This window comes from Centroberyx affinis, unplaced genomic scaffold (genome assembly GCF_046629955.1).
Source record: "Centroberyx affinis isolate AG114_WGS23_722 - 3 ecotype Tasmania unplaced genomic scaffold, CSIRO-AGI_Caff_v1 ptg001824l_1, whole genome shotgun sequence".
Lineage (NCBI taxonomy): Eukaryota > Metazoa > Chordata > Actinopteri > Beryciformes > Berycidae > Centroberyx > Centroberyx affinis.
In genome coordinates, this window is record NW_027280207.1 from 5,831 (window position 1) to 29,587 (window position 23,757).

Consider the following 23,757-nt stretch of genomic DNA (forward strand, 5'->3'; position numbering starts at 1 on the left):
TAAAAATTCTCTCTTAAAGTTAATTGAATAGTATTGATGAAGGTAAAATAGCACTGAGTCCCAAACATGTCCCCCCACCCCACCCCACCCCCCCTCTACAAGGTCCATAAGAAATCCTCTACATCAGGCACTTGTTGATTAGTCCTTAACGGCTCCACACCGCCCAATCAGAAACACCGAGCGGCCCTCCCTCCTCCAATCACCTCCCCTCGATTAATTAGTCCCCGGCGACTTCTTCGCCCCTCTCTTTAGCCTCCTCTTCAGGTTAATCCTCTCCTCCGCCCCGCCCTCCCCTCCCTCCTCTCCCTCCGTCAGGCTCCTGGAGGTGCGGTGGACCCCGGGGGACCTCAGCTCGACGTCGTCCAGGGAGAGCGCGGGGTCATCGGGCGCCACAGGCCGCGGGGCCGGGTAGTTGGGCTGGTAATACTCGGAGGGGTAACCGCCGCCGTAGCGGTAGGGGTCGTCCTCCTCCACCTCGCCGTAGTTCTGGTAGGTGTTGGACGGCAGTCGGACTGCAGGGATAGCGCCGCCGTCAGTGACATCGCCGCCCTCTGGGATACCAACCAGCCAGCCACCCAACCAACCAACCACGCAGCGAGCCAGTCAGCCAATCAGTAGGTCAGTCAGGCGGGCAGACAGTCAGTCAAAACCCCAAACAAAGATGGCCGCCCCCGCCACCACAGGAAGCAGCGTTTTGGAACGGTTTGGTGTTTTTTGATTGAGTTAGCGGGACAGGAAGTGGGGGGCGGGACAGGAAGGGAGGAGCAAGAGACACAGAGGGACAAGCGTTACCAAGGGTTACCAAAGGTTACCATGGGTTACCAAGGGTTACCAAGGGTTACCATTGATTACCAAGGGTTACCATTGATTACCAAGGATTATCAAGCGTTACTAAGGGTTACCAAAGGTTACCATGGGTTACCAAGGGTTACCATTGATAACCAAGGATTACCAAGCGTTACCAAGGGTTACCATGGTTACCAAGGGTTACAGAGTGACAACATTAAAAGCAGAGTTAAAAGGAAGGTTAAGTTTAGGATATACAGTAGCTAGTTAAAATGAACAGCAATTTTTAAGTTTAATGGTGAGAAATGAGTTGCATTATCTACTTGCAAATGTCTCTTAAGGTTTACTAGGCATTCATTAGGAATGTTATCTGTAACCTCATATTCCAATTGTTCTAACAGATTAAGTAATCCACTGTCTTCAATTGGTATCGTAAAAACTTAAAGCTATCTGGATATTTATAGTTAAACAGCGTGCAAAAGTTGAGTTATATCAAGAAGCCATTGCGCAGATGAGCTTCTACGAACTCAGATCTCTTTACATCGGAGTGTAAAAAGAACTCTTATTATTGAGTCAATGAAGCTCGTGGTTTAAAAAAAGAGGCACCGGTTGATCGTAATCTAGGGGGAAAAATCAGGAGATAATGTTGTCAGGGCGAGCTGAACCTGGAAGCATGGCACAGGGTCAGGGGTCAATTCACTTTCTATTCAACTATTCAATTTCTGTCTTGATGAAATCACTGAGATATCACTACTGACCGATGGACAGAAGTTTGACTTCACTGGTTGAAATGAGAGTAATTTGACCCAAACCATGCACAGTGCAACTAATTTTATATTTTATAATGAATTTGTTTTTACCTGTTGTTCTCCTGTTTTTATTTCATGTCCGACATTCCTGTCAGCTTTTACTTATTGTTTTATTCCCTGTAAAACACTTTATATCTCTGTCTGGAAAAGTGCTATAGAAATAAAACTTAATTATTAATTTATTTATATTATTGCCAAATATCTATCAAATACCACTCTTTTTCTCACTAAACATGTGGCATACCCCCATTTCTTACTTCTTGAGATGATACTTTACATGACATTATATGACTGAGTAGGGAAGGCAGAAGCCAGCTTGATTAGTTGATGCAGTAGTACCACTTCCATTGCCTACTGTGCAGCCTTTTCGCAGTGAAAGCCACTAATCCCTGCACCTATCCTTTGTAGCGTTTGTGAACGCAGCTCAATAGTCATTCAGATACTGTGCTTGGCCTTGGGTTGGAAAGAGGAGAGTTGCAAAACACAGGGATGACAGAGAGAGAGAGAGATGGACACAAACAAACACAAACACAAACAGAGTAATACTTACAACATGCAGACGTTACTCACATGACCACCCTGCAGGCTGCTAGCTGTACAGTGTTGTAAAGGCTACTGTGTAACCTTTGACCTCAACAGGTGGTAGAGACAGACGTCGACGACGGTCTGGCTGGATTATCACGACAACTACAATCATGCATTTATGGTTTAAAGATGACTCATGTAGGATTTTCTTGGAATATATCACTGTCAGAAGTATATGAATGTGTTTTTAGCATTATATTTGGCTGCTTTCTATATGTGGTGAGAGTTAATAGAATATGTCACCTGTGTATTTCTAAACACAGTGCATGCATGTGATGCTTTCTACAATGCTGACTGCGAAACTGTTGAAATTTCATTTCCCCCGTGTCCTTGTTAGTGAAAGGCTGAGAAAACATCAGTTCTGTTGTTAGGGCGCTGGAGAGCAAATTAACGGATTAACAAGCAGCAGATACAAAGCTGCTAACAAAATGTTGACACTGCCTCCAGCTGAGATTCATGTCTCCAGCTTTTATGTACATTTTGCAGTGATTTGTTGTACTTTTATTGTGTACTGGCATATTTCATAGTGATATATCCATGAGAAAAACCCTCCATGCAGCATCTTTACCATGACCGATTAAACCCACACTCTCAGTACTGAATGATTGAACAAAACATGTTACGATGCAGAATTTGGTCAGAGATTTGGTTACCATGCAGTCACTCACCATGCAGTTTACTGTTCAAGCAACTAGGAAAATACTCATGAGGATGACGGAAGAAACTTAAGGTGGTGATACACAGGGTAACTTAGGGCAATGTTGCTAAAGGAGTTGCCTTGCCTCAGCATTGTTGCTCTGTTCACATAGGAACATCTTGTTGCCACTAGATTTTTGAGCCTGCGGTTCAGTTGCCTGTCACTGGAAGAGTTTACCATTTACATTCAGCCCAAAAAAAGCCGAGTGTATCACCAGCCAAACCGGCAAGCAATATCATTCATATACAGTATATTGATGATAATATGTTATTTGAAATTGTACAAATTTCAAATCGACAACACACAATCTAAGTTGAAGCATGCATTTCAGAGATGTAACCCAACAACATACTGTCCAAGCAGGATTCTGTATCTTAACCATAATTGCATTTCAAGGTTGTTTACTTTCACTTTAACATACAGTGAGTGTGGACTGGAAGGTGTCTGGGACAAGTTGCTTGCTTCACTCCATAGAAGATATTCAGAAATATAACACCTTCATATTCAGACACATGCGGTGTCCACATATTTAAACAAGCAAGTTTTAAGTGAGATAATTTCGATAGAGAATTTGATGTTCACAATGAAAACCATAATCTAAAAGGTTTGTTACTGAGTGTTTGATACAGTTAAAGCATATACATTGTTTCTGGTGTGAATAAAATTAAAATAAATGTCCCTTCCTCTCTTACTTTAAGTTTGTCTCTCTATTTATTTTCAATTTTTTTTTACAATCTCCACAAGGTGTGGTTGTAATTACATAGCAATCAAAGTGATCAATAACAAACAGAATAGTCTGTGACTGAATGGTAAATTCAGTTCTACTGTATATTGCTACTGGGTGCAAGAAGGCTGAAGTGTCCCTTTCTTTTTGTCATTGTTACATTGTTGACAGGGCAATAACATCATTTCTTTTTTTTGTTATCAACTTTTTAAAAAAAGGCAATAACATAATTTCAATAGGATATGATTGGCTGTCTAAGATGACCCAGCCTGTACAGAGGGACCTACGTACCTCCAACATTGTAGCCCACACAGGAGTTCTGGTCGCAGTAGCCAGGAGGCCCAGCGGCGCCGACGGGTCCCGGGACCCCGGGTCGACCGGGGGTACCAGGGTTACCGGGTCGCCCTGACTGACCCTGGCTGCCGGTCCTGCCCTGCCCCGGGGCACCTGTGAGGGTAGGGTAGGGGATGAAGGGATTTAGATGGAAACTTATGGCATGTAGCTAATGCTCTTTAATCAACATAAACTTAAACAACTACTACTACTGTTAATGTTAATGCTAATACTATTATTACTACTACTACTGTTAATGTTAATACTAATACTATAAGTACTACTACTACTGTTAATGCTAATACTATTATTACTACTACTGCTAGTACTGTTAATGTTAATGCTATTACTACTAATAATGTTAATGCTAATGCCACTACTACTACTACCACTACTACTACTGCTCCTACTGTTAATGCTATTGCTACTACTAGGCAACCAATGCTAATGCTACTACTACTACTGCTAATACTGCTGCTGCTGCTACTACTACTGCTGCTATTAATGTTAATGCAAATGTTGCTACTAGGCCAAATATGTTTGTTAATGCTAATGCTACTAATAGTACTACTACGACTACCACTAATGTCAATGCTACTACTAGGCTACTATTACTACTACTACCATAGATGTTAATGCTGATGCTAATGTTAATACTACAACTACCATTACTACAACTACTACTAATTCTACAACTATTACTAATAATGATACTAACTGAAATCTCCCAACAGTCCAACAGTAGAAAGAAAAATCAGTATTTATGAACCCCATGCCCACAAGCAGCCTAAAGAGAAGTCAAGTGCAACGGACAAAAGTAAAAATCTGAGGATTACAAAACAATTATGAAACGAAAGCCAATTTCTACAAGCTTAACGCTGTGTAGCTGAACTATGGCTCAATGCCAAATAGGACTAAGCGACTGAAAAAATACAGATTTTATAGGTTTGAAGAAAACAACTGTGAAATCACGGTTATTTTTGGCCCTCAGTGATGTGGAAATTGTGTTAGTAATTATGGTGCTGGGCTAGAATAATAACATGAATTTAGAATAATATATGTAGTGCAGTGCACAGCAGAGTGGTATGGTATGGTAAGCCAGTGCTTCTCAACCTTTTTAGCTTGTAAAACCAAAGGCAAAGTAATGCCAACATATGATCCTCCCTGCTGCAGATGTTAATGCACAGAACAGTGAACTCAATGAAGCGTGGAGATTGCATATATTCATCATTTCACAAAAACAGGCATTCATTGCCACAATTAAGCATGATAATACATTTATATATTAGGAATCTATTGTTTCAAATTCCATAAATCCATCATCTCGCAATCCCCCAAAACCATCTTGTGACCCCCAGGTTGAGAACCACAGCAGAATGGTGTGGTGTCGTTTACCGGGGGGTCCTTGGGATCCTCTTGGGCCTTGGACTCCGACACCTTGTGCTCCCTTCTCACCCTTCTCTCCTGGTAGACCTGGACACACACACACACACACACACACAAACAATGTGTGGTAAGCTGTTGGTAATTCCTGATATTTTTCTTTCATTTCATGCTTGACCTTTATGAGATATGATGATTTTCATCCAGCAAATAATTTATGCCATGAAGCCACACCATTACAACTGACTTTGTCTTCAAATCCCCTGAATCTACTGTATCATATTAATAGAAACATAGATATCAATAGATATTCTCCCTCCAGGTTGACTTCTTTTGATTGTACCAGAAGAGCATCCACATCCAGCCTGTTTTGGTCCAGTCGCTGGATAAAAGTAGTTTTAAAGTACAAATAGAGAAATCCACCTGCAGAGTGGGTTAAAATACATGTAATGTGGGATTTTGAATCCATTGTGCAGGAACAGCAGATCCATTTGCATTTCCATTTGTGCTTCTTTTGACTCGACTCCTTATCTGGTTAAATTCAATTGGCTCTACTTCCCTACTTTTGCTACTTTTTTATCTAATCTATTTGCCAACCTCCATCCCCAAGGTAAATAGCATCGGCTGTAACCCTCTAACTCCTGGTTAAAGAGCGGACCCTTTGCAGCAGCTTAAAATGTTCAGATATGCAAATGTTACGCATGCTGTGTAGTTAAAGTCTAAGCCCTGGTTTAATTCTCTTGACTCTACTCTCTGCCTGTATCTCCTGGTTTAACTCTATTGATCTCCTGTACTGTCCTACCTCTGGCTCCTGGTTGCCCGTTCTCCCCGTTGGATCCGGGGAAGCCAGGTCTGCCCGCAGGCCCCTGCTCTCCCTGGGGTCCCGGGGATCCCTGTCGGCCGGGCTCTCCGGGGGGTCCCGGCACGGTGCGGATGGACACCGGCTGGCTGGGCACGTGGTTCAGGATGGAGTTGTAGCGCGCCATGTGGCCTGGAAACAGAGGGAAAGTGAGAAATTATGGGTTTACACTGATTGATCCAAACCGGTCGAGGTCTAGAGGCTTTGCAGACACACACACACACACACACACACACACACACACACACTATGAGAGGTTCAGTGTACTCACTCTGGATCAGCTGCTCACACACCTGCCTGGCGATGGCCTGGACTGATGCTGTCGACTGGAGGTCACCCTGGAGACACACACACACACACACACACACACACACACACACACACACACAGAGACTTAGATTCACATTATTCACATATATCCGCGTGAGTGTGCATGAAAGCATGGCTGAACAAATGAATGCATCTACTGTACGCACACATGTGGAAACACACACACACACACACACACACACACCTGCCTCATTCCCCAAGTATCACACCTCCTACACACACACACACACACACACACACACACAAACACACATCTGTTTTCACGGCTCCCTAGAGTGACACACTGCAACACTCTTTGTGCTAGAAAGCTCTCCATATAAATTGGAAGCACACACACACACACACACACACACACACACACACACACACACACACATCTGTCTGACAGCTCCCTGAGGTAACACTCCCTCTCTGCCTTAATCTTGCTGGAAGGTTTTGTTCCAGGCAGAATGAAGCGAGCGCAGATTCTGCCGATTACCGCCGACTCGAGTTGTTGCTGCTGCTGTCAATTAAGCATTTACTGTAGCTCTCCAGCTATTTAAATGCCGCACGGCCGTGAAAAAAAACCTTTAACTTTTCATCTCGTAGCTTAATCACACTTAATCACACTCATCATCTTTTTTTTTTTTTTTTTTTCATACAGCCCAAACAAACGGCCGGCTGTGATGTGCTGTCAGGCTGCAGCAGAAAAAGCACTAAGAGTCTTCATGAAAGTAATAATAATCGTAAAAACTGTTGGTAGCTGTGAACTCTGACTGACCTCTTCAACTCATCTAACCCCCGAGTCCCAACGCTTTACAACAGCGACATCGTCTGGACAGAGAGATGTTGGATATTTGGTGCGACTTGCAAACTCACACCATATGGATTCCTTAACTCCTCGCACCCCGAGTTTCCCCCTAAATTCCCCCTAAGTAGCTTCAAAGTTAGAAAGAAAACATTCATCTGCTGGAACAAATCTCATCACTTTCAATCTAAGTCATTTACAGAAACACAAGATCTCAAGTCAAGACTTTAGAAACCTTTTCAAGTCATCAAAGTAGTCAAAGTCAAAGTCAAGTCCATGTCATTAATGTCAAGTCTCAAGTCTAAATGTAGAACAGCAAGTCAAGTCAGAACAAATCAAGAGTCCAGTATCAATTTAATATCTTAAAGAAAACTAAATATCTAGGACTTTTCAATGCAATATGGTTTTAATAGGATAAAAACTTGGTAAGAGCATCATGAGTTTGATTTCTATAATCAGTTTCAACTTCAATAAATTCAATCATTCCATACAAATTCAGAAAACAGAATTTAAATTCAGTCGTCTGCTGGAACAAATCTCATCACTTTCAATCTAAGTCATTTACACAAACACAAGATCTCAAGTCAAGACTTTAGAAACCTTTTCAAGTCATCAGAGTACAAGTCAGAGTCGAGTCCCAAGTCACCAGAACCCAAGTCAAGTCGAGTCTCTTCATGCATCAAGTCAAGTCTCGAGCAATTAAAGATGTGTCCCCACCTCTTCAAATTGCTGTACATTTTCTGCACTCTGTGAATAAAGCGACTCTGATTCGAGGGCTCTAGTGTCTCTCCATCTCTCCGACTAGAGAGCGCTCCTCTCTCCTAACGACACGTAAACGATCCCGGCTCCGTTCCCCCTGCCTGTGGTTTCAATAAGCGCTCAGAGCAGGAAGCATCGAATATGGAGGAACACACTGGGAGAGCGAATCTCTGCCCATAAATTGATGCGGGGCGAGTGCTTGAAAAGTACTTTGAGAGAGGGGAGGGATTCACATTGCTGCTGTCACGGGAAAACCTGCTAACTCCAATGTTCGGTGATTCATGTTTTAACTTGAACTTGAAGGTGTTCGGAGTCACTGATCGTTTCCGCCGTCCGTGAATCCCGTTCAAAACCCAGGATGAACTTTCTTTGATTGTCAATCAATCTGGAAATTAGGCTGAAATTCGACTTCCTAAAAGTCGGCTTTTTGCAGTTACAAGTGGGGTTTTTTTCCCCCGGCAGCAGTGATGATCATGATTATGGCTCGGCTCCCATGCCTTCTGCTTCAATGGCTGCTCAGGGTGTGAAGCAGAGAAAATGAAGGAACACACTGAGAGAGCCGAGCGCTGCGGCATCGATATCGCTGAATGGATTTGGGGCGGGTGCTTAAGGAAGGGCGAGGGGGGGTTGGGGGGGCAAGGGAGGGGGGTGGAGGGGTCATATTAGTGCTGTCAGTCAGTCTAATGTTGGTGTTCAGGTGGTTTTATTGCATGGTGCTCTGACAACTTTCTTAAAGTGAAGATAAAGAAAGCAAATGAGATGGTAATCGATTTTAGAAATCTTAGATCACTCAAAAATGAAAACCTCTTCCACTCCGTCATTACAAACTCATGTTGTGCAGCCGAGCTTTGTTCAAACCCACAGAACATTATTGTACATTCTAGTCCAGATCCCGAGGTTTCCAAAGACACCAAACATGTCAGGCTGCATTACAGGGAAATGTGGAGAAAATGATGAACAAGACATCTAGTTTTTTTCCATTTGTTGTAATGTTGCAGCTTTAAAATAATGGCGTCTTGGTTTGAATATTTCTCTCAGTATCTCAGCTGGAGCTTCAGTGAAGCGTTGGAGCAGCAGATACACAATATGGAGGAGACGTTGTCATACAGTATGGAGAAAGTGTTTTTTCTAACTTTGAAGCTACTTAAGGGGAAATTTAAGGAGAAAATCAGGGTGCGAGGGGTTAAAAGGGTAAAAATCTATAAATTCCTCTGCACTGGGATTGATGAATATCTCAGTTTTAGTGAATGTGCATTAAGCAAGATTTAAAAAGAAACAACAAAGGATATTTTACTAAACTTTAATGTTGACTTTAATGTTTTCTGGAGTTGTGTTTTACGTTTTAACTTTTATAGTATTATAGTATGTCATAGAGACAGAGGTGGGGACTCGAGTCACATGACTTGGACTCGAGTCAGACACCAGTCACAGTTTGAATCGCTTGAGACTTGACTTGATGCATGAAGGGAAGACTTGAGACTTGACTTGGGTTCTAGTGACTTGGGACTTGACTTTGACTTGCACTTTGATGACTTGAAAAGGTTTCTAAAGTCTTGACTTGAGATCTTGTGTTTGTGTAAATGACTTAGATTGAAAGTGATGAGATTTGTTCCAGCAGACGACTGAATTTAAATTCTGTTTTCTGAATTTGTATGGAATGATTGAATTTATTGAAGTTGAAACTGATTATAGAAATCAAACTCATGATGCTCTTACCAAGTTTTTATCCTATTAAAACCATATTGCATTGAAAAGTCCTAGATATTTAGTTTTCTTTAAGATATTAAATTGATACTGGACTCTTGATTTGTTCTGACTTGACTTGCTGTTCTACATTTAGACTTGAGACTTGACATTAATGACATGGACTTGACTTGGTAATCTACATTTAGACTTAGGACTTGACTTGAGACTTGAGCCTCAAGACTTGAGACTGACTTGGGACTCGAGCAAAGTCGACTTGGTCACACCTCTGCATAGAGAGTAATGTGTGTTTCCGGAAACATGTACGCAAAGAACCGGGAGAATCTACAGAGAATTATTAAGATGGCAAACAGTTGTCAGAGTAGATCATGGAGCTCTTCAGTATTGGCACACAGATGTCATGCTAAAGCACATTTTATAGAATGTAACGTAAACGTAATGTAAAGCGCGAATGTAAATAACATGGTGGCGTTTACACTTAACGTTTTTTCACTTCCGTGTCGATGTGTGTGTAGCATGTCGTTGAACAGGAAGCAGACGTGACGACATTCACAGGTAAAAACAAACATGGAGGCAACTATAGCAACGCAGCCGGAGGGACGAGATGTGATGGAGTAGTCGATTGCTCCTATGATCGACCGATCAGAGTGCGCGACTCTGCATAGTTGTGATTGAGATTCTTGGGCAGGTTCCAGCACCTACAGAGACACTTCTCAACCCCAAAATTCAAATACGTGCAGAGACGCTGTTTTCATTAAAGTGTAAAATGAGCTTAAGAAAAAACCTGACCAGATCTCAGCTGACTCTTCTCACCTGCTGCGCTCTAAGTCTTTGTTGTGCAACCTGTCAAGTCACACAATATTGCAACGCAGAATTAGAACAGCAGGATATAAAAGCTCATTTGTTCCCTCAGCAGTCAGACTTTTTAGCTCAGATAAACAGAACAGAAGAGGCCAGCAGGGGTTTGGTAGCCTAGTTAACCTGTGTATTTTATGATATTGCTGTCTTATATTATTGTGTATATCCATGCGGGTGTCCATCATTTTTTTAATGCATATAACCAAACAAATTTCCCCTCCCTCTGCGGATAATTAAGTTTACCTGAACCTGCTGGAGATGTACCTGGGTCTCTACTGTTAGAGCAAGTTCCCCAAACCCATTCTAAACCAATAACTTTAAAAAAAAAAATGCATGGTTGTCTGGAAATTGGGCTGCTTTCTCCTCATTCCCGAGAAGTCGCCTGATTGAAGATCCAGCAGCGCTCTACAGGACGGTCCCGGCTCTGCGCCCCTGCCTGTGGTGTCAGTGAGTGTTCAGGGTGGGAGGGAGATCATGATGAAACGAGACGCTGCCATTTTCCCTGAGCTGATGTGGAGCGAGTGCAGAAAGGAGGAGAGGAAGCGGAAACAGCTTTCGCTCTCCTGTGGGCAGGAAGCAGAGATAATGAAGGAGGTGACACCGCGGACAACACCTTCACTTTATAAATCTGGGCTTTCTGATTGTATGAATTATGTTCCTCCACCATGAACCGGATTCTGTGACTAAAACACCGATTGGACACGACATTTTCAGCTAAAGGCTAACGGTTCAGTTTAGGAAACTAAAACAACTTGGTTAAGGTTTGTGACCAAGTCAACTTCGAGTCAGTTTCAAGTCTTGAGGCACAAGTCTCAAGTCAAGTCCCAAGTCTAAATGTAGATTACCAGTCCAAGTCAAGTCCAAGTCATTAACGTCAAGTCTCAAGTCTAGATGTAGAACAGCAAGTCAAGTCAGAACAAATCAAGAGTCCAGTATCAATTTAATATCTTAAAGAAAACTAAATAGCTAGGACTTTTCAATGCAATATGGTTTTAATAGGATAAAAACTTGGTAAGAGCATCATGAGTTTGATTTCTATAATCAGTTTCAACTTCAATAAATTCAATCATTCCATACAAATTCAGAAAACAGAATTTAAATTCAGTCGTCTGCTGGAACAAATCTCATCACTTTCAATCTAAGTCATTTACACAAACACAAGATCTCAAGTCAAGACTTTAGAAACCTTTTCAAGTCATCAGAGTACAAGTCAGAGTCAAGTCCCAAGTCACCAGAACCCAAGTCAAGTCGAGTCTCAAGTCTTCTCTTCATGCATCAAGTCAAGTCTCAATGAATTAAAATTGTGACTCGAGTCCAAGTCATGTGACTCGAGTCCCCACCTCTGGGTAAAGGTTATGGTTAAGGTTATGGTTAAATAAACTAAAACAACTTTGCAAAGGCTGTGGTCATAGTTAAATGAGAAAAACTTGTCTCATGCTAGAAATTTCCTTTGTAAAAGCTGGGAATTGAACTCCCTTACTTTCCACTGAGCTATAGTCTCCTTCACATAACCGTATGTCAACACGGTAACACTTTACAATAAGGGTCACTAAGTTAAGGGTTAGTTAATGCTTAATAAGCATTAACTAACCCTTAATTAAAAGTTAACTAATGTGTAATTTACTAATGGTGTTTCTTGTTAACTAAGGTATTAATTTATACATTATTTAATAATTTATAAAGATGACTATTAAATCATGTATAAATTAATACCTTAGTTAACATGAACACCATTAGTAAACGATTACCAGACACATTAGTTAACTGTTAACTTAGTGACCCTTATTGTAAAGTGTTCCCGTTAACACTTTATGTGCCACCAACAAGTCGTGTTCATTTCACGTGTTTGTGTGAGTTCAGGTTGGGGAGTCGTCTTCTCATATTAGTTTTTTTTACTGAGACAGTAGGACGGTAGAGAGGAAGACCAGATGGAGGAAACACAGGAGAGATGATCCTGGTGGGATTTGAACCTCTACGTTTCTCTCAGTTTGTCTATTTTCCTATTCATCTATCCATCTACTGATCGATCTATCTGGATGCTTAAATCGAGGCAGATGGTGGCATTTTTTTTGTGGCTTTCTGAAGATCTAAAGTTAGCTGTGGTTTCTCTGGCAGCGGGCCTGAGAGAAGAGCCTCGTTCTGCTGCCTGAGCGGAGGAGGCATCGTTTACCTGCCTGCCGTTCTGAAACCAGTCGGTACGTTCCCACACTCGTCCGCCCGCTCGCAGCGTGAGGCGGAGGAACTCGACATGAAAGAACACTTTGCTACTGTTGCAGATAAAAAGAAAAGAAAAAAAACCCCACGCAACCGTAATTACAGTGATTTTCTGTTTCTGGCATGAATTGCAAGGTGACACAGGTCTTTTATGTGGTGAGTGAGTCGCAGGATGCTCGGGGCCCCCGAAGCCTGGTGAAACTCCTTCTAGGATTTCAGAAATGTAGAGGTGTCATTGAGAAAATAAACATTCTTCTTCTTCCATTGTTACAATGTACTGTTTAGTGATGAAGTGCATAGTTTTCATTCGACAGCAGCCATTGATAACTGTTATCTGGGGGATTAAAACACCTGATGTGGCATTTCAAATTTAATTAAACTCAAGAAAGACGCTCAAACAAATTATCCGTCCATGACACTTAAAGGAAAGGACTGAAAGATGCACTTTTCTCTCTATGCAAAACTTTAACACTAGCCCATATTGCTAAAACTCACCGGCAGGGTTAATGAAGCGGTAGTGGGTGGTGGTGAATTTTACCTATTCATAAACAGGTTCACTGGCTCCGTTTTACCGTTTGCGCTATTTTGTCCCCGAAACCCACTTCAGATCATCTGTTTGTCCTGTAAGTGATTCATAAAAGCAAACCGCTTTCACAGAAAACACCACTCTTGCAAGGCGGTTTAGTTGCAACTCATGATTATCTACGTTAAAAAAAGTTTCATTAACCCCTCGCACCCTGATATTCCCCTTAAATTTCCCCTTAAGTAGCTTCAAAGTTAGAAAAAAACATTTCTTCCAAATGGTACAACATCTCCTCCATATTGTGTATCTGCTGCTCCAACGCTTCACTGAAGCTCCAGCTGAGATACTGAGAGAAATATTCAAACCCAAGATGACATTATTTTATGGCTGCACCGTTACAACAAATGGAGAAAATCTAGATGTTTTGTGCATCATTTTCTACACATTTCCCTGTAATTCAGCCTGACATGTTTGGTGTCTTTGGAAACCTTGGGATATGGACTAGAATTTAAAATAAAGTTCTGTGGGTTTGATCAAAGCTCGGCTGCAAAAGCTGATGGTTCTAAAGTTCTGTTCTGTCAGTGTGTTTCAGTGTCTGGAAACAGCTGTTAGCGGTTCATACATTTAGCTTTTTGGTTGAGCTGGGAAGGTCCCAGATATCAAAGTGTTAAAGTGTGTGAGTGTTAATCAGGATGTTGCTGAAAATAACACATGCTCTATTCCCTGGTAGATAAAGGTTATTCAAAAACATTAAACATAACTTGTTTTGGTCTTGTGCTTTTATCAAGGCAAGACAATACGTTGGTGAAAAAATGAATAGTTTTATTTGCAGAAAAGGAGAGAAGAGTGAATCATTCATGTTGTCCTTTGCAAATCAAATTCTTTTCAAATTCTTTTAAATTTCACCTTCCTGACAGACGGAGCTACTTACCCGTTCTCCTTTATCCCCCTTGCCTCCTGGAGGGCCCTGCAACAGAGGAGAGGAACAACATCACCTTCAGAAAGAAAAGGGAAGGAAAGGGAAGGGAAGGACTTAACCCTGCAGACACAACCTGCTCGGCTTTTATGGACCGAGCTACATTCCTCAGGTAAAAAAAAAAAAAAAAAAAAATGTAGTAAAGGATCCTCCAGTCAGGAAGGCATCGCTATCTTCTGTCAACACCTTAAAACTCAAGAAAACCACAACTTCCTAACAATCCTCTCTACCTCTTTCCTCTTGGTTCTCTTATTCTTCTTTCTCATATTTATTAACCGACTTCCCCATCATACACGATCGTTTTAGGGTCCCAGGAATGATCTGTGGCTTTGTCTCTTGCTCTCCTTATTATTGCTTGCTTGTAATATCGCAATCTAGGATTTTCTCACTGTGAGTCATTGTCTAAAATGGAATTGTAAAACGTATTGAATCACACCGGACTCTCGTGGGTAAGTTTGGAATTTCACTTTGACATTTTTAATGGATTTATCTCAGCAGAAACAGCGTGATGAGCTTTTACGTACTGAGTTGGATTCCTCGGGTAGAAAAAAAAACAACAACATGCAGAAAACACATAATGGAGCACAGCTGAATAAAAGAAGAAGTTGTAGTGCTTCATCTAACAAACCTCTGTATGGAACAAGGCTGCACGCAGTGAAAGGATGGAGAGAAAAAAATCAGCCTTCGCTAAAGAATGTGTCAAGCTCGGCGCATTCCTCAGGTATAAAAGAAGCACGTGAAAAAAAAACAACAACAACCTGGATCAACAGATTTGATTTGATTCATTAAAACTCAACCTTTCTGCAAAAAGTAGCATTATTCTGAACTTCGAGAACAATATTTTCCCCCAAAAGGCCGCATTAAGACTGGAAGTTCACAATAACACGGTAATTAGTCGAGGAGGGCACTTTGCACTTTCCGCCCACGTGTGTGAAATTACATTCTTTACAACATTGTATCATGACAATGTGAAGTAATTTGTCAGCGGTGCGTTATCACCTCCCGCAGAATCTCATTTCTTGTGAAGCAGCGGTGGTGAAATGCGATTAACCGTCTCTGAACTGTTCATTTAATCAGGAATAAATGCCGGCGGTCACATGTGGGGCGAGCCTCATTGTTTGGCACCGTCAGCAGAAATAAAACGCTCCGGTAACGTGTGTTTACCGCGGCTTAACTGCACCATGCTGCACATATATTTTCGGAGGAGTTTTTGTTCAAAGTTCGGCTGCGTGAGTGTTTCTCTGAAGTGTGTTAATGTTAAGAGTACAGCGCTGGAAGGCTGACCTCAGTTCTGGAAATAAATGCTATAAAAAAATCTAAAATGTTTATGATCATGAAAGAACTCTGACTGTGGAAAAGTTGGCAGGAACTTTGTCTAGTAGTTCGGTATTAGTAATAGCAACAGTAATAGCTGTAATAATAATAGTAGTAGCAGCAATATTAGCAATAATAGCAGTAGTAGTAGCAGTAATAGCAGTTAAAGTCAGTAGAAATAGTGGTACTAGTAGCTATAGTAGTAGTAGTAGCTGTAGTAGTAGCAGGAGTAGTAGTAGTAGCTGCATAGTTGATAGTATGTGTGTGTGCACTTCTTTGTAGTAGTTTCAGTAGTAGTAGTAGCAGTAGTAGTAGTAGTAGTAGCAGTAGTAGTAGTAGCAGTAGTAGTAGTAGTAGTAGTAGTAGTAGTAGTAGCAGTAGTAGTAGTAGTAGTAGTAGTAGTAGCAGTAGTAGGAGTAGCAGTAGTAGTAGTTTCAGTAGTAGTAGTTTCAGTAGTAGTAGTAGTAGTAGTAGTAGTAGTAGTAGTAGTAGTAGTAGTAGTGGTAGTAATATTAGTAATATTGTCACTCTACTGATCCCAGTAAAGCAGCAGGTTGTTTTCTCAGTCAGTTCAGTTTTCAGGTCTGAACATGAACACACTGCACTGCTGATCTACAGACCTCACACACTGACCTGGATTTATGTGTGTGTGTGTGTGTGTATTTGTTCAACAAAAGGAAATCGATGGTTTGTGTGAGTGTGTGTGTGTCTCTGTGTAGGAGAGAGAAAAGGACGATGAGAGAAACACAGCAGAGTATTGTGTGTGATAGCATGTGTATGTGTGTGTGTGTGTATGTAAACTTCTTTGAGTCAGAGTGAGAGAAAGATGAAGATAGAGTATATGTGTGATTATTTGATGTGCAATTTTACACACTTGTGTGTCTGTGGGTGAATGTGTTTTTCCATGCATGTCTGTGTGTGTGTGTGTGTGTGTGTGTGGTACTTTTACACAGTGATGAAGCAGGAAATAAAAAGGTGGGTAAACTGTGGCGTCCAATCGATCATCATAAGGCAAACAACCATCAATATGAACAAAAATCAATCACATTTTAGCATTAATTTATACTTTTTCAAACTGATACTATTCACTATGATGTTTAGTATGAATTTACATTGTATAGATTCATGTCCGCCTTAAAAAAAAAGGAGGTGAACTCTTGCTCCTGCTAATAAAAATGAGGGTAAAGTGAGTTTAAGTGGGTTTACCCTCCACTCCACACCTGCTTTTACACACTTGTGCATCTGTTTGAGTGTGTATGTCTGCGTTTAAGTGTGTGTGTGTGTGTGTGTGTGTGTGTGTGAGTGTACAGCAGCGTCCGTCCTAACCCAGGCAGGAAGAGGGTTAATCCGCTCTCCTCGCTGTGTGTTCGTCTGACAGTCTTGTTAAGCCTGACTGACACGTCTTCCTGCCTCCGCCTCCATATTTACTCAACAGATCTGTGTTTTTGTCAACCGTTTTTTTGTCAAAGGACGCGATCAATGAGTGAATGAATGAATGAAAGAATGGGAAGCCCCGGGGCCCAAAAAACCCTGGAATCCGGGAAAAAAATAAATCTTTAAAATCACATCCGAGAACACAGGCAGCGATAACAGGGGGAAAGTGCTGAAGCTAAGATGTCACATAGATAGATTATAAAGGATGATGTGACTGTGAAGACGCAGGAGAAGAGGAATAACTGGGATTTGTATGTCTAAAAAAACATTGAACTCTGACCAGGAACATAAAAAATGGATAGAAAACACATCGCCAAATAGAAAAAGAATGAGAGTTATGTCTTTAAAAACAGTGAAATGATGAAAAAAATTAAAATCTGCTCCATGAATAGTGCAATAACGGTGAAATCGTTGCAGCAAAGCAGGGATTTGACCAGGAACAAGGAGGAAAAAGGAGATAAAATATAATTGGGTCTTAGATATAAATTTGGAGGTTCGTCTTCCAAAAGCCCTTAAAAAAAAAAAAAATCTCACTGCTCTTTTTGTTCTCTGTGATAGAGAGTGTGTTCAGTCCAGGACTTGAAACTGATATTACCTTCTGTACTGCAACAAGAAGGATCTGCTGCACAGATCCTACAGTTCACTGCAAACTGTCTGAAATACTGCTGCACTCTGGCTGATCCTCTGAGAGGAATTGGTTGGAAAAAATGATCTAATTTTGCCGTCTTTTCAGCTGTTGGAAGTTAGAAATAATGGTCATATTTCAACTCCCGGTGGGCTGATTTTGATGAAGTTTCAGTCAATTTAGAAGTTTTAGAGGACGCTGAATCGATTGGATTGGACAGATAACTTCCGAATTCATCAAAATTGGCCCATTGGGAGTTGAAATATGGCCACTTTTGGTTTAAACAGCCATTTAGAATTTTGAAAACGTCAGAAATGGATTCAGCATCCTCAATAACTGCCAAAACCACTCCAATATTGTCCAGATTGGCCAAGCAGTTGCTGAAATATTGTCCATATAGGTGATTATGCTAATTAATGCTAATTATGCAAATTGACCAACATATGCAAGTTATCATCCGGCAGGTTCTAAATGCTGGGGACTAGAGCTGCAATGATTAATCGATTAATTGATTAGATGTCAACTACTAAATTAATCGCCAACTATTTTGATAATCAATTAATCGGTTTGACTAATTTTTATAAGAAAAATAAGTCAAAATTCCCTGATTCCAGCTTCTTAAATGTGAATATTTTCTGGTTTCTTTCCTCCTCTATGACAGTAAACTGAATATCTTTGGGTTGTGGACAAAACAAGACATTTGAGGACGTCATCTTGGGCTTTGGGAAACACTGATCCACATTTTTCACCATTTTCTGACATTTTATAGACCAAACAACTAATCGATTAATCGACAATGAAAATAATCGTTAGTTGCAGCCCTACTGGGGACCCGTACTGTACATTTCTAACATAAAACTTAGGGGTACTCAACATTTCCGGGTTCACAATAGGGCTCTATAGGCTGGCAAATACACTAATAAGTTTGTGCTCTCAGCAATCACACGCATTTCCTCCAGAAAAATCACTTTTCTCTGCCCTTCTCCTAACAACAGCCACCGGGCTACTTCACCAAAATATTTCAAAACCAGTTAAACTCATGAAAGGCAGCAGCTATCTTCCTCTGGATTAGTGAAGGTTAACAGACTGAAGGCTCTGACAGCCTGCTGGTCTGCCTCCTGTCTGGATCATGGACTGACAGACTGACTCACCGGCGGTCCAAGTTCCCCTTGTTTTCCTGGAGGACCGGAAGTGCCGGGGGCCCCCGGGGCTCCTGGAGTCCCCTAGGAGAGAGGAGAGGAGGAGGAGAGGAGAGGAGAGGAGAGAGGAGGGGAGGAGAGGAGGGGAAGAGAGAGGAGAGAGGAGAGGAGGAGAGAAGAGTAGGAAAGGAGAGGAGAGGAAAGGAGAGAGGAGAGGAGGGGAAAGGAGAGAGGAGAGGAAGAGAGGAGAGGTGAGGAATAGAGGAGGGGAAGAGGAGAGAGGAGAGGGGAGGAGGAGAGGAAGGGAGAGGAGAGCAGGAAAGGAGAGCAGGAGAGAGGAGAAGAAGAGCGGAGGGGAGAGGAGGGGAGAGGAAGAGAGGAGGAGAGGAGAGGAGGGAGGAGGGGAGGAGAGGAGGGGAAGAGAGGAGGAGAGGAGGAGGAGAGGAGAGGAGGGGAAAAGAGGAGGAGAGAGGAGAGGAGAGGAGGGGAAAAGAGGAGGAGAGAGGAGAGGAGGAGGAGAGGGAGAGGAGAGGAGAGGAGAGGAGGGGAGGAGAGGAGGGGAAGAGAGGAAGAGAGGAGGAGAGGAGGAGGAGAAGGAGAGGAGAGGAGGAGGAGAGGGGAGGAGGGGAAGAGAGGAGGAGAGGAGAGAGGAGAGGAGGAGAGGGAGAGGAGAGGAGAGAGGAGGAGAGGAGGGGAAGAGAGGATGAGAGGAGAGGAGGAGGGGAGAGGAGAGGAGAAGAGAGGAGAGGAAGAGAGGAGAGGTGAGGAATAGAGGAGGGGAAGAGGAGAGGGGAGAGGAGGAGAGGAGAGGAGAGGAAGAGAGGAGTGGAAGAGGAGAGGGGAGAGGAGAGGAGAGGAAGAGAGGAGGGGAAGAGGAGAGAGGAGAGGAGAGGAGAAGAGAGGAGAGGAAGAGAGGAGAGGTGAGGAATAGAGGAGGGGAGAGGAGGAGAGGAGAGGAGAGGAAGCAAGCAGAGGGGAGAGGAGGAGAGGAGGGGAAGAGGAGAGGGGAGGAGAGGAAAGGAGGAGAGAGGAGAGGAGATATAAACGATAACAATTAGGCCACAAACTTAAATCCGTCTGTTTTCTGTCGTTTTCCATCATCCTGATCGATTCTGACCAACATCTCATCAACAGTGTCAGTACAGAGCGACTCCCATCATTGAATTACTGCTGACAGATAGATGTGTGTGTTGGTTTGTTCTGAGCGTCAACATGGCGGCGAGGCAGAGGAACAGGAAGCTTTGCTCATAACGGAGCTGCTTGATAGAAAACAGAAGAAACAGACTCTACTGTATAAATTCAATCAGAAACTGATCTGGAAAACCTCCAGTCATCCCAACGCTCCACCAGGTGAACTCTGGCTTATCTTTGTTCCGTCGTCTCTGTGTTCGCCGCTAGTTTTCCCCAAAACAAACGTAGGAACGCTTCTGATTGGCTGAACGGACGCTGACGAATCCGTCCGTCCAGAAAAAAAGTTCAGCCGGGTTGAACTTTCTGTCCGTCAAATCTGAAATCTGACAGACGGAGCGTCATCAGTCAGACAGCTGTCAGTGGAAATGAACTGAAATTGACAGACAGAACGGATCAATGTGGCTGCTGCCTGATTACAGCATATATATATTTAATTTTTAGTTTATCCATGACCAGTGTTGGGGATAACACATTAATGTAATCACATTACATTTGTCTGTAACGCACTAATGTAACGTGTTACGGTTCCTAAATTTAGTAATCACGTTACAGTTACTAATCAAACAATTATGTCGTTACTTGCGTTACATATGTTCTTCAATTATCTGCAAGATCTTGGATCTGGAATCTGCAGGATTATCTGGGCGGATAGAAAAAAATCATCAAACGTGCCTTTTCATGCACGCTTGCGCAACAACCTCTGACCTCTGACCTCTCGTGTGACTTTGGCTAGAGACAGTTCGTGCGGGAGATGGGACAAAAACGGCAGAGCGGTCTACAACTTTTGAGGGGTGGAGAGATATGCAAATTACTTCCAATTTGTTGCGCGAAAGGACAAGAATGTGACGGTGAAGTGCAAACTGTGCCCAGGCCAGAGACAACGATCCACTGCTGTGAACACCACATCAAATCCCTCCAAGCACCTGCAGAGGCAACATGCTAACGCTAAGCTGGTAGCGAAAGACCCCCGGACCCAGAGTGATGCCCAGGCTGAGTGTAAGCCGACCCCAACCGAGCTGCCAAAGCTTGATTTTCAACAGGTAACAAAAGCAGAGATGAACAGGCTTGTAGCATCGTACATACAGAGGACATGTTGCCCGTTTCTACAGCAGAATCGCCGTTGTTGTGGAGTAACGCAAAAGTAACGAGTAGTATATGAATTACTTTCTACAGGGAGTAAATATGTAAGTAAAGTAATGCATTACTTTTTTTAAAAGTAACGAGTAATGTGTAATACATTACTTTTTTTGAGTAACGACCCCAACACTGTCCATGACCTGACAATCCTTTCATCGCTCTTTATTAAAAACACAGAGGAAACGAGGAAGTGCTACAGCAACAGCGAAGGCAGCATCAAACCTGCAGGAGAAAGGCCCGACTTTAGATTTATATGCACGTCTTTTCCCCAACATGTCTCATTACAGAGCGAGAAGAAGAAATGCTTTGGGTGCTTTTGGGGTTAATTTTTGAAGAGTCCATTGTCTCCCTATAGGACTGAACTGCAGAGCCAGAGGTACGCAGCTCTACGGCGAAGCGGCTGATGAGATTTCGGTCAGAGTCGATCGGTATGAAATGAGGCCCAGGCTTGAAAATGGCCGTCGTTCCGCTTTAATTCCTCCTTTACGTTCACTCCAGTCATTTTAAAGCTTTCCTCTGGCGACAGCGGCGCTCCTGTCACAACCCCAATCTCCTCTCAGATCCATAATTATCTCCTGCGGTCACAATCCCAATCAGACCGAGCTGCAGGGGAACCGGGGGAGAGACGGGGTTAACTGCCACCAATCACCGCTTCCCCCGCTTCTTCTTCTTCTGTGTTGTTTAACGGCCTGCTGAGCGGGCTGCAGGGGGGGGTTTGAGTGTCCGATCACACACACACACACACACACACACACACACACACACACAGAGGAACAGTCTGATAACTTCATCATGACTTACGATGGTCCCCGGGGGGCCCGGCCTGCCCGGGGGCCCGTCTTTCCCTGCCAGGCCCTGTGGAGGAAAACAAGCTTGATGAACATACAACACAGACACTGTATGCAGTGTATGTTGTGGAGTGAAGCACGTTCCTGCACACGCTTATACACAACATACATGTTAACTCTTACTGGGTTTGTCTGATTCATTCTTCTCTAACCCTGTTCTGTAATTCATGTCTGATATTTTTATTGCTTTTATTAATGGCTTTCATTTCATTTACTCTCAGTAAAGAACTCTGTTTTAAAAGATACTATATTTGTATACTAGTTGTAGTAATAGTAGTAGTAGTGGCAGTAGTAGTAGTAGTAGTACTGGTAGTATTAGCAGTAGTAGTAGTAGCAGTAGTAGTAATGGTAGTAATAGTAGTAGTAGTAGTAGTAGTAGTACTGGTAGTATTAGCAGTATTAGTAGTAGTAGTAGTAGCATTTGTAGTAGTAGTAGTTACAGTAGTAGTACTGGTAGTAATGGTAGTAATAGCAGTAGTAGTAGTAGTAGTAGTAGCAGCAGTACTAGTAGTAGTTACAGTAGTAGTAGTAGTACTGGTAGTAATGGTAGTAATAGCAGTAGTAGTAGTAGTAGTAGTAGTAGTAGTAGTAGCAGCAGTACTAGTAGTAGTTACAGTAATATATGTAGTAGCAGCAGTACTGGTATTAGTTACAGTAGTAGCAGTAGTAGTAGTAGTAGTAGTACTGGTAGTATTAGCAGTAGTAATAGCAGTAGTAGTAGTAGTAGTAGTAGTAGCAGCAGTACTAGTAGAAGTAGTAGTATTACTGGTAGTATTAGCAGTAGTAATAGTAGTAGTAGTAGCAGCAGTACTAGTAGTAGTTACAGTAGTGGCAGTAGTAGTAGTACTGTTACTATTAGTAGTGTTAGTAGTAGTAGTAGTAGTGGTAGCAGCAGTACTAGTAGTAGTTACAGTAGTAGCAGTAGTAGTATTAGTAGTGTTACTATCAGTAGTGTTAGTAGTAGTACTGACTCACCCTGGGTCCTGGTAGTCCCTCTCTCCCTTGAACTCCAGCTGAACCAGGAACTCCCTGAAACAACATGAGAGGAAAAGTAAAGTTGGATTCAGGTAGAACAGAAACAGCTGAGTTCAGACTCCTCCACAGACTTCTCTGCAGAGCAGCACTGCATCTGAATCATCACACTCAGGTTTAAACAGCACTGTTATTAAAGACTTGGTCATTATGAGTGTTTGAGCAGCAACACACCAGGTGAACATCTGATCCAAAAGCACCAAGTCGATACTTGACTCCTCAGTCTTGGAGAGAACAAACTTGTCAGAGTGAGAACAGAGAAGATCTTTACAGACGTTACAGATGTTGTGTGATCAATTAAGAAGCCCAGCTGTTCAGTTTCCAGCTGTTTCTGCTGCAGACTGCCCGGGTCGCCGTCCGACGCTTCCTCAGCTGCCGAGTAAACTTCCAGGATCTTTTTAGTTTTGTTCACGGTCTTATTTGCATTTTAAATAATACAAAATAGTAGCACTTCCCACCCCTATTGCACCATTGCTAAAAAATAATTTAGATGCAACTTTATGAGAGTGAGATGTGAGTAGCGTCCATCTTTCCTACATGGGTTAAAACAGGCCCATGGTGTAGAAATCGAAGAATACCTCATTTTGTCTGGTGTCAGATGGAGCATAAGATCTTTAAACCAGAGAGTAAAACTTTCCTTTCCACTTAACTAGGATGAGTTGTCAAGAGTTGGAAAGACAGACAAAGATCCACAAGAAGTTCCATCAGTA

At 42.3% G+C, this 23,757-nt stretch overlaps 1 protein-coding gene across 1 annotated transcript in view; it reads right to left on the reverse strand.

Annotated features, from left to right (window-relative positions):
* Nucleotides 1-213: 213 nt before the first annotated feature.
* LOC139652552 (collagen alpha-1(XIV) chain-like) overlaps nucleotides 214-23,757 on the reverse strand; it is a 130,201-nt gene continuing 106,657 nt past the window's right edge. The window contains exons 18-26 of the mRNA XM_071529658.1: nucleotides 22,991-23,044; nucleotides 21,969-22,022; nucleotides 18,852-18,923; nucleotides 14,283-14,318; nucleotides 6,448-6,514; nucleotides 6,120-6,308; nucleotides 5,330-5,407; nucleotides 3,893-4,048; nucleotides 214-551 (exon numbers count right to left, since the gene is read on the reverse strand). Coding sequence (XP_071385759.1) covers nucleotides 214-551; nucleotides 3,893-4,048; nucleotides 5,330-5,407; nucleotides 6,120-6,308; nucleotides 6,448-6,514; nucleotides 14,283-14,318; nucleotides 18,852-18,923; nucleotides 21,969-22,022; nucleotides 22,991-23,044 — 1,044 coding nt within the window. The remainder of the gene's footprint in view (nucleotides 552-3,892; nucleotides 4,049-5,329; nucleotides 5,408-6,119; nucleotides 6,309-6,447; nucleotides 6,515-14,282; nucleotides 14,319-18,851; nucleotides 18,924-21,968; nucleotides 22,023-22,990; nucleotides 23,045-23,757) is intronic.